The sequence below is a fragment of the Alligator mississippiensis genome, chromosome 2 (genome assembly GCF_030867095.1).
Source record: "Alligator mississippiensis isolate rAllMis1 chromosome 2, rAllMis1, whole genome shotgun sequence".
In the NCBI taxonomy this organism is placed as follows: Eukaryota; Metazoa; Chordata; order Crocodylia; family Alligatoridae; genus Alligator; species Alligator mississippiensis.
Window position 1 is genome coordinate 218,446,092 of NC_081825.1, and position 17,903 is coordinate 218,463,994.

At 45.6% G+C, this 17,903-nt stretch overlaps 1 protein-coding gene across 7 annotated transcripts in view; it reads right to left on the bottom strand.

Moving 5' to 3' along the window:
* PAMR1 (peptidase domain containing associated with muscle regeneration 1) overlaps window positions 1–17,903 on the bottom strand; it is a 101,559-nt gene that overhangs the window by 33,218 nt on the left and 50,438 nt on the right. For 6 of the 7 annotated variants that reach the window (XM_019476717.2, XM_019476713.2, XM_019476714.2 and 3 more), the window contains exons 6-7: window positions 13,517–13,594; window positions 13,237–13,344 (exon numbers count right to left, since the gene is read on the bottom strand). The exons of the other annotated variant lie outside the window; for it this stretch is intronic. In XM_019476717.2, the coding sequence (XP_019332262.1) occupies window positions 13,237–13,344; window positions 13,517–13,594 (186 nt within the window). The remainder of the gene's footprint in view (window positions 1–13,236; window positions 13,345–13,516; window positions 13,595–17,903) is intronic. 7 annotated transcript variants of the gene reach the window in all.

Genomic DNA, 17,903 nt, shown 5'->3' on the forward strand with positions numbered 1-17,903 from the left:
ATGTGGTAAATCAAGTGTTAGCCTCTGATGGACCAGCCAATTTGCATGAAAAGCACAACCACACTTGAGTTAAGGGTTTGAGTGTGTTGATAGAACTCAAGATATATAACCCTAAATTATAACCCATTAGCCCTTCCTACATGTTCTCCAGTTCTGTGTGTGTGTGTGTGTGTGTGTGTGTGTGTGTGTGTGTGTGTGCACGCGCGCGCTCGCGTGTAGGACCAAGAGTTATGTCCAGTATTCCCCATCCCAAGGTGAACAAAGAACTCTAAGAGAGGGGTTGGGAAGTATGTGGAGTCTTGGTTTCATCTTCACAGCACACCAGCCAGAAGACCTGACTCGTTGCAAATAGGAAACAAAACTGTGCTTCTTGAAACTCTGCAATAAATTATTTCCCAATAGAGAAGAGGGGAAGGGGACAGGAGAAGGATAGAAATCTTGGATCTCACAATGCTTTTCAGGACACTTCGTGATGTGGCACTACAATGCACCACCCTGACTGAACAGGGCTGAGGCTAAGGACGCATTCATAATGGCCTCTCCAATGAATCAAAGGAATTTGGTACAATTGAAATCCCAAAATACAACCATACTGTATACAGGCAGTCCTCGACTTACAACATTTTGAGTTACAACACTTCGCACTTACAACGTTTATAAATTAACACCCTGTTTCAACTTTATGATGTCAGTTTCAACTTTACAATGCTTGATCTGATGCGATGCCACTCATCTTCCTGGAGAACATCTGTCCAAACTTCCTTAGACACTTTCTTCAAGAAAGCAGACAAGACTCCAGAAAAACCTGCAGCCAAGACTCCTGAGAAGACTCCAGCCAAGAACCCTTCAAAAAGTCCAGCAAAGTCACCTCAAAAAAGTCCTTCCAAATCAATATGATCGCTATTTACAATATAAATACATGAATGTAGCTATATTACTCATCTATAATTGATCAAGTACAAAATTCTGGGATATTTTTGGTGAAAACAGGGTATCCGGCCTTGGTTCAGGGACCAATAACATTGTTTCTTATGAGAAAATTGGTTCCGAGTTACAACGTTTCAACTTAAGATGCAGTTTTCAGGAACCTGTACTGTATACTGAAGGAGGATTGTGCCCAAAAGCTTGCAAATAACATTTTTTCTAACTACTCAGTTGTTGTAATAAAAGACAGCACGTTTACCCAAAGAACTTTGCCAACCGGGACATTGCGGAGAGGATCCCCAAGCTCGTCAAACCCACAGACCGCTATCCCATGCTCCTTATTCATGTGGGCACCAATGACATGGCTCGGAGCACTCCCAGCCAGGTCATGAGGCGCTACAGGGATTTGGGAGCGGGGCTTAAGGGTCTGGGGGCACAGGTGGTGTTCTCGTAGATCCTCCCAGTCTCAGGCTATGGGCTGAGAAGGGACAGGAGGATCTATGTGGTCAACCAAAGACTGCGGCGCTGGTGTCGGCAGGAAGGCTTTGGCTTTCATGACCACAGCCCGCTCTTTGGCGAGAGAGGCAGCGAGCTGCTGGGAAGAGATGGTCTCCACCTCTCTCCCCTAGGGAGGAGGCTCTTCTCAGCCAGACTGGCTGACCTGCTCCACCGGGCTTTAAACTAAGCCCGCTGGGGGACGGGGGCACGACCGCCACTGCTGGCCCGCTGAGCAAATCTTGCAAAGCCAGCGGATCATGGCACTCAAGGGAGCCCGCCCCAGCCCCAGCCCTGGTAAAATCTGTGGGCAAGGAAGGAGCCCCCCAGGGGGCGCTTGCCTGCCTGTACACAAATGCCAGGAGCTTGGGGAATAAGCAGGAGGAGCTCATCCTCCTGCTCAGTGCAAACAATTACGATGTCATAGGGATCACGGAGACCTGGTGGGACTCCACCCATGACTGGACCACGGGGATAGATGGCTATACCCTGTACAGGAGGGATCGTGTAGAGAAAAGGGGCGGGGGTGTAGCTCTCTATGTTAAGGAAAGCTATGCGTCCCTGCAAGCCAATATTGGCGACCAGGGTGGACGGCTGGAGACCCTCTGGGTTAAAATCCGTGGGGAACACGGCACAGGGGACACAATGGTGGGAGTCTATTACAGACCTCCCACCCAAAGTCCTGAGCTAGACCAGGAGTTTGCCCAGGAACTGGCTGAGGCAGCTTGCTCCAGGACCATGGTTGTCATGGGTGACTTCAATTACCCAGACATCTCGTGGGAGGATCGCTCAGCAAAATCTGAGCGGTCGCAGAGCTTCCTCTCGTGCGTGGATGACCTCTACCTGACTCAAGAAGTCTATGGGCCAACGAGAGGCAAAGCGCTGCTCGACCTGGTGCTGGCTACTAGGGAGGACCTAGTCGGCGACCTAGTGATCGATGGGAAGCTGGGTGACAGCGACCACGAGCTGATCACCTTCACCATCTGCTGAAAAGCTGGCAAGTCGGTCAGCAACACGCAAGTCCTTGACTTCAGGAAAGCCGACTTTGACAAGCTCAGGAGGCTTGTCAGTGAGGCCCTAAGGGACTGTGACCGCAGGGAGAGGGGAGTTCAAGAAGAGTGGTTGCTCCTCAAGGGAGCGATCCTCAATGCACAAACTAAGTCTATTCCATCTCGGAGGAAAGGCAGCAAGAGGGGACAGCAGCCCCCCTGGCTCTCCAGGGGCCTAGCAGACCTCCTGAGGCTAAAAAGAAAGGCCTACAAAGGATGGAGGATGGGAGTCACCTCCAAGGAGGATTATTCTGCACTGGTCCGGTCCTGTAGGGAGCAGACCAGGAAAGCCAAGGCTGCAACTGAACTCCAGCTAGCTTTGAGCATCAAGGACAATAAAAAGTCCTTTTTCAGATATGTGGGGAGCTGGAGGAAAAGCAGGGGCAACGTTGGACCCCTGCTGAACCAGATGGGGCAACTGACAACTGACGCCCAGGAAAAAGCCAACCTATTAAATAGGTACTTTGCGTCGGTCTTTCATCAGCCCCATGGGACGCCTGTGCCTGCTACAGGGCCGGGAAGTCCGGGTGAGGGTGATCCCCTGCCCTCCATTAATGCTGACTTTGTGAAGGAACATCTTGAGAAGCTGGATACCTTCAAGTCAGCCGGCCCTGACAATCTTCACCCCAGGGTACTCAAGGAGCTGGCAAGCATCATAGCCCAGCCTCTAGCGTGGATCTTTGAAAACTCTTGGCGCTCTGGTGTAGTGCCCGAAGACTGGAAGAAGGCCAACGTGGTGCCTATCTTCAAGAAAAGGAGGAAAGTGGATCCGGCTAACTATAGGCCCATCAGCCTGACTTCTATCCCGGGGAAGATCTTAGAAAAGTTTATTAAGGAGGCCATCCTTAATGGACTGGCCGACGCCAACATCTTAAGGGATAGCCAGCACGGGTTTGTTGCGGGTAGGTCTTGCTTGACCAATCTCATTTCCTTCTACGACCAGGTGACCTATCACCTGGACAAGGGAGATGAGATTGACTTCAAAAAAGCCTTCGATCTGGTGTCCCATGATCGTCTCTTGGAGAAACTGGCCAATTGTCGCCTTGGGTCCCCCACGATCCACTGGCTGGAAAATTGGCTCCGGGGTCGGACCCAGAGGGTAGTAATTGATGGAAGTCACTCATCGTGGTGTCCTGTGACCAGTGGGGTCCCCCAGGGCTCTGTCCTTGGACCCATACTGTTCAACATCTTCATTAACGATGTGGACACTGGAGTCAGAAGCGGACTGGCCAAGTTCGCCGATGACACCAAACTTTGGGGCAAAGCATCCACGCCAGAAGACAGGTGGGTGATCCAGGCTGACCTGGACAGGCTCAGCAAGTGGGTGGATGAAAATCTGATGGTGTTCAATGCCGATAAATGCAAGGTTCTCCACCTTGGGAAGAAAAACCCGCAGCATCCTTATAGGCTCGGCAGTGCTATGTTGGTTAGCACTATGGAAGAAAGAGACTTGGGGGTCATCATTGACCACAAGATGAACATGAGCCTGCAGTGCGATGCTGCGGCTAGTAAAGCGACCAAAACGCTGGCTTGCATCCATAGATGCTTCTCAAGCAAATCCCGGGACGTCATTCTCCCCCTGTACTCGGCCTTAGTGAGGCCGCAGCTGGAGTACTGCGTCCAGTTTTGGGCTCCACAATTCAAAAAGGATGTGGAGAAGCTTGAGAGAGTCCAGAGAAGAGCCACGCGCATGATCGGGGTCAGGGAAGCAGACCCTACGATGACAGGCTGAGAGCCCTGGGGCTCTTTAGCCTGGAAAAGCGCAGGCTCAGGGGTGATCTGATGGCCACCTACAAGTTTATCAGGGGTGATCACCAGTATCTGGGGGAACGTTTGTTCACCAGAGCGCCCCAAGGGATGACGAGGACGAATGGTCACAAACTACTACAAGATCGTTTCAGGCTGGACATAAGGAAGAATTTCTTTACTGTCCGAGCCCCCAAGGTCTGGAACAGCCTGCCGCCGGAGGTTGTTCAAGCGCCTTCATTGAACACCTTCAAGATGAAACTGGATGCTTATCTTGCTGGGATCCTATGACCCCAGCTGACGTCCTGCCCTTTGGGCGGGGGGCTGGACTCGATGATCTTCCGAGGTCCCTTCCAGCCCTAATGTCTATGAAATCTATGAAACCATACAGTATATACTTAGCCTTATAATGCTTATATCACAGGGTAATGCTATTCAGCCACTAAAACCTGACAACTGACAAATCATCAGTAGTTCTAATTGGAGGTTCTAAATTACATGATTACTAGGGGTGTGTGAAGCAAGCCCTACCCAATTCAGATTTGGATTTGGCCCAAATCAGGGACAGTGATTTGATTCGTTGATTCGGATCACTATCCCTGATTCGATTCAACCAAATCGAAGTCTGAAGATTGGGTGCTGATTTGGAAAATCAGCGATTCGGACATAGACACAGCTTTAAATGTTTTTTCTACATACCCTGAGGTACCAGTGTAGCTCATGAACACTGTGATGCTGGGGTGAATGGAGCATCCCACAGGAGTGGGGGGGGGCGCCCCATGTGCTTGGTGGTGTACTCAGAAGTGCTTCAGACCCAGGAAGCAACAGTTGCCAAGCCAGGGGCTACAAACAATGGGATAACAGAGTGGGATATGTGGTATATTTCACATGTCCCACATGCATCTGTGGGATAACAGGACAGAGTGGAGCCAGGGGGCATTTGAGGTGGTAGGAACAATGTCTAAAGGACAGTGAGAGGCACTCTGGGGCCATGGTGGATTGAGTATGTGGGGGACCCATGTGTGGGGTTGCAGGAAGGACTTCAGCCCATGCCAGGCTCGAGGGATGCAGGGTAACCTCTGTACTCCCCCAGAATCAGGTACCTGTCCCACTCTGGCACTGGCAGTCAGGGTCCCACCCCTCCCATCTCCCCAAACAGCACATTGTATCCCCCTCTAAGCCCATAGCATATTACTGAAGCTTCCAGTTTCTTTTTGATTGGAGAAAAATGTGTATTGTGTTACGCCAAATGCAACATACCACCTAAACCCCTGCCCCCCTTTTCAAGACACTAGATCAGGGACAGAGAATTATTTTGGGTGGAGGGCCATTTACCCAGTTTTGGCAAGCTGTCGAGAGCCGCATGGGTAGCCCCGCCCCTTGACAGGTGCCCTGCCCCCTGGTCACCATCTTGGGACCAATGTCCCAATGTCCTGGGACCAATGTCCCAGGGCCAGCATCAGTGGGGCCCAGAGCAGGGTGCAGGCTGGCAGAGGTCTGTGGAGCCAGGCTGGGCTGCACTAGCGGGGGGGGCGGAGGGAGGGAAGCTGGACCGGCTCCATAGAGCCCCTGCCAGCCAGGACCCTGTACTTCTGCCGCCCTGCTCTGGGCCCTGCTGGCACTGACCCTAGGACACCAGTGTGGGCCCTGTGCTCCCATGCCCATTCACTCCCAGTGCCCCTCAGCTCTGCGGTACAGGTGGGGAGCAACACACTGCCCTAACCCCATACTCACCAGCAGGGAAGGAGCTGGTGTGCAGCACGGGGAAAAGTGGCCCCTCGCCCACACTCACTGCTGTAGCCACTTGCAGGCCACGCGGGGCTGTTCTGAGCAGGCACAGGCAGCCCCATGCAGGCTGCGAGTGACTGCAACATGGAGCGCCGGCCATGGGCGAGGGCTGCTTTTCCCCTACTCAGCACCAGCTTGTAAAGCACCCCCGCTGCCAGCCTGGGCCCCGTGCAGCTCCGGACTTGCCTGGCAGGGCTGTGCCGTGGTGACACCAGCTGCTTGGAGTGGAAGGAAGCGGCACCCCGGTTGCTACACCGAGCAGTGTTTGCTGCTGCTGCCCACCCAGAGCTCATGGGCTGGGCAGCACAGGGGCGGCAGTGGCAGCCTCACCACAGCCTACCATGGCATGAGCTCTGGGCAGGCAGCAGCAGCAAACACTGCCCAGAGCAGCAAGCAGGGGGGCCGCAGCTGCTCCTGCTGTGGAGCAGCCCCGACAGGCGAGCCTGGAGTAGGCACGAGGCCCAGGCTGGCAACATGGATGGGTTACAAGCTGGTACTGAGCCTGGGGGGGAAAAGCGGCCCCTCCCCCACCCCAGAGCCAGCACAGGCTGCAAGTGGCTGCAGGAGGGAGCGCTGGCCATGGGGCAAGGGAGGGGCCACTTTTCCCCACACTCAGCACCAGCTTGTCCCCTGCCACCTCCCCACCCTTACCTGTGCTTCCCATGGCAGGAGTCCCAGGCCAGAAGCCCCTAATGGGGCTTCCAGCTTGGGGGGCAGGGCTAGGCGGGGCCTGCTGTTGCAGGAACCCACCAGGGCTTCCCCTGGGTCCTACTGCCTCTGGTTCCTGTCATCTTTGACAGGAACCAAGGACAGATAAATTTTAATTTTCAAAAAAATTTTAGGGGCCCCATGGGCCAGATAGAATGGCCTCATGGGTTGGATCCAGCCCACAGGCCGTATTTTGCCCATTCCTGCCCTAGATCCACCCATGGTTAGAGCTGATTACATGGGCAGCCCAACTTTCATATGTGGACACCTTAAGGTCTTAGTTCTATCTGCAAAATCCCTCACTTCTGGACTTATTTGGACTTAGTCTAGAGTTATTTGAAACACATTATTAAAATGCTCTATAACCTATACATAGAACACAGGACAGACATCTGGGCCCCATTTCTCTTACAGCAGGAATCTGGAGCAAGTGAAACATTAAGTTTCCCCTTTATTTTATATACAATGTGTCAGTGAAGTATGAGGGAATCCCAAAGAATTGTGTCGCTGGTCTTCTCCAAAATCCTAAAGCCAGCCAAGTATGTATTTGTGTGATCATAATGAATAGCAAGGAAAGAGGGAATCATATTTGCGGTGAAAAGTGACCTGAAACAATTTTTCACAGACTCACTTAAAAATGCTAAGGCAGTAGTGAAAGTGTAATATGCTGCAATGTAGTCTGCTGAATTATACCCTTCATTAGGATGCAGAACAAATCCTTTCCTCCTGGCAAAACAGTCTGAGAAACAGAAGAAAAATGGAAATCGGATCTGAGCAATAAATTCCCCATTCACCATGAGATCCCTGCATTTACTGCCGAACTTGAGTTTGTTTGGTTTTGTTTGAAACAAAAGTGACAGGAAATTTCAGAGCAAAAAGAGATCAGAGTCCCTTGCATTTTTGGTCAGCAGACCCTAGAAGAGCTACAGAGTCAGAATGCCCAGTCCCAGAATGAATGAGTGCCCAGAAAGAGCATGTTGCTAGTTAGTCTTAAAAAAAGTTGTCACTTTTCTACAGGCCATCATAGGAGAACAAACTCAACTTTGCAACATTAGAAAAGGCCCCAACTATTTGTGGTGCAATAGGGTAATGATATGCAAAAAAACTATCAAGCTGTAAAGTACCATAGACATCAGGAAGAGTCTGAGTCATTTGTCTATGTATGAGCAACAGAATTAGAATTGATTTATTACTGTTTCTCTATTCTGAACCAATCGAGGATTAATTGATGTTCTGTCCCTAGATATAGTGGGGAGCAAGCCTGCATTGATAAGGTAAGTGAAGATGACCAGATCTCTGCTATATCTAATGTCTAAGAAACTTTACAGGTAGCATGAAAATAAAGATAGAGTATGCAAAAAAGTTGCATCTGTCAGCGTGAAGCAAGGGTATATTTGTTAAGGTCAATTGATTTACAGTGTAAACTCAGTATGAGATTGGAATGAGGCAACAGGTATAGATAATAGGAATTAGATTTGATTACCTGATCATTATAATACTGCTCAAACACATCATCGGAGATTTTTTATTGGCCTCTAGGGCTAGAGGCAGAAATTACACATAAAATGGTATAAGTGATCAGAAACCAGTTCAAACCTGTAACACAACAGTTCAGTGCACATAAACCACTTTCAAAATGGCTGAAACCTGGATGGATGTAGTATTAGATTATATTTAGGTTAAAACGGTTTATTGGACTTCTGTTTCAGATCCACTCCAGATTCAAATTAACTCAGTCCCCCAGCATCCCAGGATGCTTTACACGTCCCCTGCAAACCCCCCTCACGGGGTGGGCAAACTAGCTTTGGCCCAAGGTATCTGCTCCAGTCTAACAGAGAGGCATGCAGTGGCCCACCAGCTTCCGGCTTGGGCCACTGCAGGCATGTGGCTGTATTTCCAGAATCAAAAGTGGATGTCTGTTCACTTGCTTATTGGTTCAATCTATGCAGCTTAAACTAACCAATGAAGATTGAATCAATTCAGCCTCAAGCTTTTTTGACTGATGCTACTTAGCCTGGGAGATTCATAGATTCATAGACTGTAAGGCTGAAAGGGACCTCGGAAGATCATCGGGTCCAGCTCCCCGCACCAGGCAGAAAAGACAAATGGGGTCAGGTGACCCCATCAAGGTAACTGTCCAGTCTCCTCTTGAAAGTTTCCAGGGTAGGCAATTACACCACCTCTGGAGAGAGCTTATTCCACAGTCTGGACACCTGTTGAGCCTGAAATGGTCTTCCAGGAGTTTGTGGCAATTACTCCTAGTTTTCCTCCTGGGTGTACTTGATGTACTCCCCTGATGTAGCGGTAAGCTACTACCAAGTCCCCCCTCAGCCTTCTCTTTTTCAGGCTGAAGAGTCCCAGTTCCCTCAGCCTATCCTCATATGGCTTGCCATGCAAGTCTCTGATCACACAGGTGGCCCTTCTCTGGACTCTCTCAAGCTTTACCATGTTCTTGTTAAGGTGCGTTGTTCATTGTACTTAGATGTGTTCACTGTACATAGATGTGTTCATTGTACTTAAGGTACAGTAGAAAAAGAAAAAAAAAATTCCTATACTCCTCTGTTAGTTGTCATTTTATTATTTCAGTTTATACAATAAAAAAAATTTAAGAGGGTGACAACAATAGAATCAGATTTGTCCTAATTAAAAAGCTATCCCATTTAAATACATGGTTTCATCAAAACATTGCTAAACATTATACCTATGTATAAGCTGCAATCCAGCTATCTCAGTTGAAGCATTTGAGTCACTGTATTAACCCCTATAATTGTAAATGGAAAGGCATTTTCCTGTCTGCCACTGTATGAGACAGAAGAGAACACTATATGTAAGCAATCCAGGGCATTTAATCACTTCCTTAATACCTCAAATTGTAACTGACAGAGCAATTAAGCTGAATATTGCCCCAATATCCTATTAAAGTGACAGCATTTAGTTTAATAGAGGAAAGAATTGGTTCCTTGCTGATGTCCCATTAAAATGGCTCCCTTTACTATCTGGAATGGGAGTCCCATAGCTTACACTTGGCAATGTGCAATAAGGAATAATATGGCACTGGTATAGCAAGGGCCTAGATGATGTAATACAACGCAACTTTTCCCATTCTGATTTCCAGTGATTATATTCTATTCCATTTTAAATGGATTTGACTGTGGCTCTGTGAGATCATCTCTCAACCTCCTTTTCTCAAAAGAATACAGGTCTAATTTCTGTAAGTAAAATCTCTGTTATCAGTCTAGTCACCCCATAAAATGTTACTATATCCATTTAAAAGGCCCTAAGCAGTAGCCTGATACTACTGTGTGGTAGTGTCACATGACAAAAACCATGACAAGACATTACTGCACAGTAGTATCAGGCTACTGCGTAGTAGCATCATAAAAAAGGTGTTCACTAGTACTACTGAGCAGTAAATTGGGTCTTGCACATTTATTTAGTACTTGTTCACACAAGTACTAAATAAATGTGCAGTAACCACTGTGCAGTAGCATCTCATGTAGACACAGCCACTGGGTGCATCTACAAGTGCACTTTACTATGGAGTAGACTAATTAGCTCCACAGTGAAGCATCACCGTCTACATGTGCACTGGTATTAGAGTGCAGTAAACTAATTAACTCTATCATAAGACAATACTGTCAGGAATAGTACTGTCCTACAGTGGAGTCATTAAGTGTGATTAAATGTATGTGCAGATGGTGACTTCTGGGTACAAATTGTGCCTGGTCAGTGAAGTCAGCCAGGGTTCTGACCTCCAGTTCCTGGCACCTGATGCTGTCACTTGAAGCCTGGGGGTGACCCCCAGTGCCCTCTGACCCAGGGCTGCTCCATCTTGGCTTAAATTGCTGCTGTCCTGGGTGCACGTTTAAACGCTGTGCCCAGGAGCAGCTGCCTCCAGCTCAAACTGCTCCAAAATTTATTGCGTTGCATTAATAGCATGTGTAGATGCACTCACTCATTCCTATTTTACACTGAAGTAAATCCAGTGACTCAAGTAGGATTACTACTGATTTACTCCAATAAAACTAAGAAGAAGATTAATACAACAATTCCTGAACTGTTCATTCCATTCTCCAATGGCAAGGTCACTAGAGATCTTTTACACAGACTTAAAGCTGTTTCCCCCCACATTCTGATGGAAACAATTTTATATCTGCAATATCTGGTAGGCAAAAATCTTCATGAAAAGATGTATAATTTGGTCTTCATGTAACTCTTGAACCACAGTGCTGTTAGGAAACTACATGATGCAATTTTAAAAGAATTATACCCGCAGATATTTTTTCCAGATTGTCATGTTACTGTTAAAAATAAATTGAACTTAATTTTCTGCTTTTTTCCCCCTCATGTGCCTTGCTGGAATGTATTAGTATATATTTTGGCAATAATAAAGGAAAGATTTTAAAAAATATTTCTCTGAAGACACTTTGAACAGAGCTTTTGCCGCGATACTTTCTCACTAAGTTGTATGGAATTCATGCCTGGGGGGGAAATATCAACTCTGCTGCATATTATGGAAAGGGAATGAATTGTCTTCTGTAAAAGTTATTCCCCTACACAAGCTGAAGAACAACATGCTGCACTAGACATGACAGGATACTCAGCATTTTATCCATCCTTCATATATTAAATTAGCAGATCCCTGTCAAGTTAAAATCATATTCTCTGTGTGTTTGCACATATAATTAATTCTTCTCATAACTCTATTGCTAAACACATCTGTGATTGGTTAAATCAAATAGCAGTCTGATATCTATTATTTGCCACTTGTTAGTCTGCCTGTTTTGCTCTGTGCATTTCAATGGTTCTGTCTGTATGCTGAAATTAGATAAAAAAACACTTTCTTGCCTTTTACTCTGCTATGGAGCTGGCCAAAAATCAAGGTTTTTAGTTTGTTGATAATTCCACTGTTTTGCAATTTGTTTTTGGCCCAAATCAAATGGGAAGCAAGTTATTTTGAAATTTCCAGTGCACAAGAAGCTCCCCAGACCCTGAAGATGATGAAAATGTCAATGAAATCGGCATTTTGTCAATTTCACCATTAAAGGCAAGATTGTTAATTTCACTGAGCAACTAACTACAAAAGACTTTCACAGTCCCTGACCCCTAAACAGACCCACCAAAGGGCTGCCTAGCAACCAGAGGCTTAGGACTTCCAGCATCCCCAAATCTGTAGAAGATACACCAGGAATCCAAGCAGGTCTCCACGCTTTTTAGGTTCTACAAACAAGTTTGTTGGACCTGAGATATTTCAAACAAAAATCTTTGGGGATCAACAAACTGGGCTTTTTCACTTTGCTTCATCAAAACATTTATGACAAGTCTAATTTTAGTGTTTTGTAAGATAAACCTAATCATCAGAATGAAATATTTATGGAATTATAACATCTTACCATCCCTCACCTCTGTCTACTTCAAGGAAAAACATAATCTTTACTATGATTCAAGTTCAATGATGCGATTAAAGTTATGGGAGGAACTCAGTCCTAAGGAATTTTATGGTATCTGAAAGGTGAGCAAAGATGTAAAATGATGTGTCAGAGGTTATGGTGGCTGTGCAGGTATGAAATGGAAAGCTTTGTGGGTAAAAATGATGCTTAGTTGGACTTGTTTTCTGCACTGACATTATAATTTAAGCTTCCTATCTTGAGCCAAACACCTCTTCTGTGGAAATCCACTGGAGTTAATGGTGTTTTACCAGCAATAAAACTGGCCTACTGATTTTGGATACCAGATATTAAAGAATTATAACTGATGTAGATGATACAGTATTTTTATCGTGTATTGAACAACGCTTATTCCTCCTATCCTACAACAAAGGCAGAGCAGTTTAATCAAGCATAAAGGATAAAAAATGCTTAAAATGTCACAGAATGCCACATTTCCCTAAGAAGATATCAGTTATAAACCTGACCCTGCAGATTTAATGTTTTCACTTATATTGTAGATGCCAGACATTTGATTTGATCTCAGTTGAATCAACTTATTTTGCTATTTGCTCAGCATGGTAGAGCAAATGCTCCATTGTTTGAATAGGGGTCTAAGTGGGACCTTCTACATGTATAGGGTCACAAGCTACTGTTTATTTGATCTCCTTGATACTAATTCTCTCTGTCACCCAGAAAGTTCTCATTTGCTAAAGCTATGGTATCAACACTTGGACACTGCTGAAGTAGGTTGTATTTGAAGACAAGTAAGGATTCTGATCCATAGGATGGAAAATGGTTGTTTGATGCATGTCTCATTATAAGGCTACTCTGTAATTAAATTCCCCATGCACTGTTCTCCCTCTTTTATAAATATTCTCTTTGTACAGTAACATAAAAAACTCAGGTTCCTTGTAACAAATTTAATGGATAGCAAGTAGTGAGCCTATAAAAAAAAGTAAGTAGCTCACTGCTTCCTATGTTCCCATAATCAGCCTAAACATAGACAATTGTAAGGCTCTATATATTCATCTAAGTCAATGAAAGGACAGGAATTCTAATGACAGACACACTAACATATATGCAATGCCTGTACTCACAGCTTTCACAGCGATTCCCAGTGTAACCAGCCAAACAGGCACACTTATAGGCACCAGCTTTATCGAGAATACATGTTCCATCATGTAAACATGGGGATGAAGAACAAGCTGCAAAAAAGGAGCAAAAATATTCATGGTCTCTCACAGGGCAGGGTTCTTATCTACAAATGGCTTTCTGTATTACCTTCCACAATTATATTTTAGGGCCTCCCAAGTAAATTAGATATACAGGTTGAGGTCCCTAATGGACTTCAAAGTGTCCTCTGATTTTCTTTCTTACCTGCTGAAAGGAAGATCTTCTTAGGATGTGCAACTCCTTCCTTCTTGACGTCCACCTCCTGCCCCACATCACTTCTTTCTAGTTATGGTGAGATAGTGGAAAGGCTTTATTGAAGAAAATGAACTTCCAGCAAGCCCTGAAGCTGGTGAGACTGGTACAACCCAAAGTTCCCCATGAGTTCATTCTAGAGCTTCAACCCCCTCTACCTGAGTCACTTGAACTTTTGTCTCTCACATACGTCACCCTAGGTTTTCTGAGCTGTACACTTCCAGAGGAGCATAGTTATGTTTTTGGATACTGGCTGGAAATGATAGTCCTGTGTCCTGACCTTTCATGAACTTTTAAAGTCAGGCTTATGGTGACTAAATTGGCAAGGGAATAAAACCAAACAAGTGGTCCACTCTCACACTACACAGCTCTAATGACAGCATTGGTCTAAGGCAGGGATTGTCAACTGGAGGTACTTGGAAAGGGGTTAGGGGGTACGCATGGGTAGGCAGGGAGGGAGCGTTGCTACCCACCACCCCACGCTGTTGCCTCCCAGGAGCAGGGCTGGGGGGAGGCAAGGGCAGTGACTCCCCTCTGTGGGCTGCACAAGCATTGCCTGGCTGGCCAGACATGGGGGTCAGGGGTCAGGAGGGAGCTCGCACACAGCAGCCACTGCCGCCATCGGCCGCCTCACACTGCCACCACGTGCAAGCCCTGTCCTCCACTCCGCATCCAGCCACCGCCACGCCCCCCCCCGCCCCCCCCAGCCACTCTGGCAGAAGTGTACCCAGAAGGGGTACACTCCTTAAAAAAGGTTGAAAACCCCTGGTCTAAGGAGATCAGAAATTTTGGGCACAAATGAGTTTTGAGGTACGTAGTTACATATATGCATGTGCTACTGCCCCAATAACATGAGCAAGTGTAGCTGTGTGGTTGCAAGCACATTTGGGGGCATTAGGCCTCGCGTCAGCTCATTTTTAGTTTTATTTTTTTTTAAATATATGCTCAAAAGTACAAATAAATACATTTTAAAACAAATTGCTTAAAGTCAGTTCTCCCTAAACTTATCTGAAGAGATCTAAGTTTATGGTTCTCTATTTCTTCTATTATAGGTGAGGAAAATCACTAGCACGTAATGAGCTGTAGCACTAGCAATAATACTTCAAGTGTCAGTAATATTATTTGCCAATGCAGAATCCAAGACAGGATTTCAAGTTAGCAGGAAGCAGTTAGTTTCCTGACCACACTGTAAAACTTACATCTGGATTCAGATTTGAGAAATTTTGAAGTCTGAGTAGTCTAGGGTCTGATATTTTGGCTCAGATCAGTCATGCCAAGGCAGACCAGAGCACATTCAGATCCAAATCAAAGAATTAGATCCAGTCTAGGCCTAATAGTAATAAAAATGCACTTAGCCTCCTTCAGGGATTTTCTAAGGCTTCATAATAATTTACTGGTTGAGCTTCTGTCATCACTACAAAAGGTTAAAAGAATAAATTCTCATTCACTTACAGATTACTTTTTCTTGCCAGCAATAAACAGATGTGTCATGTCATTGGCAAAGCAGCATGGATCTAAAGCTAAGCATCATTGACACCACCAATAAGGGTGCTCTACCTACTCAGTTGGACCACAGTCACAGATAGAGCAATCAGGTTCAAGATGCCATTAAAGAACTGTCCCAGAATGACGCATATCAGATCATCTGTTTTCTTTGCAAGGTTTTTCTCAAAACAGGTTTCCCAACTCACTTTGATCCAGCTAGTAAAAGAGAAGCTGGACTCTGCTCAGAACATAAGAGCTAGATTTCTGACCTGGGTTTCATGGGGTGATGTAACAGTCATTCATAGTTTTGTTGGGCAGTGAATTCCACATCTAAAAACCTGACCAACCTCTTTGAAGTCACTGGAAGGGTTGTTTAAAGAGTGAATGAAGATAATTTGTTATTCTCCTCAGAGCACATGACCATTTTTGTTGTTTCCCACTCTTCTAAAGTACCATTAAAACAATGAGAGAAGATGTTGGGACCCAGGGAAGCACTGATACTCTGAAGTCAATGGGCTAAATCCTCTCAGTTGATGTCAACTTGTATATTTATGTACAGCTTCTCTCTTGTCACTATTTGTCCCCCAGTTTATTCTGTGGAGCCTGTTGTGACAGAAGAATGAACATGGACAACAACTGTTGTCCTTATCAAGGTGATAAAAACTGAAAAAAAATATTTCTCGTATGTGGTTTAATTCACTAGTCACAAAAGGTAATTGCTTTGGTCCAGGGCAGGTCATTATTGATTTCATCAGCTACTGTGACAGTTGTGGGATTGAACTTCAGCAGCAGGTTCTTGTCGAGCCAGACACAGCATGTTTCTAATCTCTCACAGTTCACCGTGCCCTTAACAAATGTAGGACACACGACACTCACCAGAATGCTCACAATTATCAATTTCTGTTTCACCTAAAGTATTACTCTTTCATGGCCACATGTGAAAAACATTGTGATGGTCTCTATAAGACTTGTGGTACCAACAGACTGGTTTCTCTGAACACTGAATTTAAGTACCGTTGTAATCAATGGGAGTTTTTCCTCTGGGGAAGTAGGACTTGGTAATGTGCAATGCACTGTGCCCCACATAGTCCTCAATACCCGGCTAGGAGAGCTGTGTGAAAAATATTTTTCATAACATTTTTTCTACCCCCCCCCCAAAAAAAAAGGCTTCTACTTTTTATCTACACTTTGTTTTGACCTATATTACCCAAACTCACCTGAACTATGAAATCTATGAACTAGGAACTTCCCTGTACCATTCTCTTTCCAAGTAACCATATTCTATCCCAACTTGTCTCAGTTATAAATGTAAAGACAATCTAGTTTCTCTTTCTCCCTGTGGGATGTTGTATTCACATTGTTCTGTAAGTCACCACAAACCTACTGGGAATTCCCTTACCGTCCACAAGGGATTATCAAAGAGGGTCAACCACACACAGGAGTGAAAGGATTTATTCTGCTTATCTTACTTTAGCATGGTCCACCATCTTTCATATCTGAGGTCAGCTTAGGCATTTCCGGCAACTGACGCCAAGGACTGGATTACACTTTATCCTTGACACAGTGTGTGTTGCTGCACTCAGGTGGTTAACACCTGCTTCTAATACAGGCCGTTCATCTGGCTAAGCTGCTGCTTTTTTTAACTACATGCCCAATGGTCTCTCCTCCTGGGCCATACCCTTCACAGATTGCTTTATGTTTACCTAAGTGCATCTGACCATTTGGACTGGGTCCTGCAATCGGTGTTATGATTTCAATCAGCATTTACATTTCAATGGGATCATGATTGCTTTGCTAACATGAGGGCACAGAACACAGGTGACCTGAGTACAAGTGCTCCACAGGGCTGAAGTGCGTGAATGAAAGAGGATCCCTGATGGCATGAGCCACTTTTTCCCATCTTCTACTCTTGATCTCCTCTACTTTGTTTAGACCATGGCAGCCTACAGAGCTATTCCAGAGCCTTGGAGCTGATTTCCTTCTCAACAACAGCACAGGTAACTAACTGATTGAGCCCTGTCTAGCCTACTCCACAGATATCAGTTACCATTTCCTGGGCCTTTGCACTGGGGAGGATTTCAGGAGCATGAATGCTGCAGCTTGTCATATGCAGACTACATTTTCATCCTGTAGCTCCCCCCAGGTATACTATATTCTTCCCTTTAAACTGTGTTGTTGGCCAGGTTAATACTTCACACAAAGAGACATTGTGAGGGCTTTAAAAAGCTTTGCATTTCAGCTACACATCAGGCCAGGACAGACTCACAATAAGGTGCACAATACAAACTCGAACCCCTTTGCATTATGCTCTGCATGGCTCACAATGCTAGAAGCCACCCCAGTCTTTTTTAAAAATTGCTGCTAAAAGCAAGGCGGAAGTAAAGGGCAAGACAACACTAGAATATTAACAGATCCCTGCTGAGCAGGGAAAGCAGAATCAATTCATCCTGCTCCATATGGAAAATGTTAGCCCCATGAGTGTAGGTGGCCTTATGCAACATACGCCACACCAAGTTAATTTTGTGAAAGCAAAGTTTGTTTTTCATCAGCTCTCCCATTAACAGAGTTCTAGCTTTCAAAACCGAACTGCTCTCACTATTGCATTCTGATACCTGGTGTTTGTATTCTAGGTAAAAACAGATAGCTAAGCAGGGAGACTATGGGTAATCTGCCACTTACAGATATGTAAGCAGCAGGTCAGCCTGTGTGTATTCACTTTTTAGGTGGCAGCACCCCTGATTGTTAGTAATAGTTGAATCCCAATAGGTATGGGGCCAGGGCATGGTTTGCATGCTTACAAAAGGACTGTATAAACCCAGAGCACTTCTTCAACCAGGCTTATACCCCACGTGCT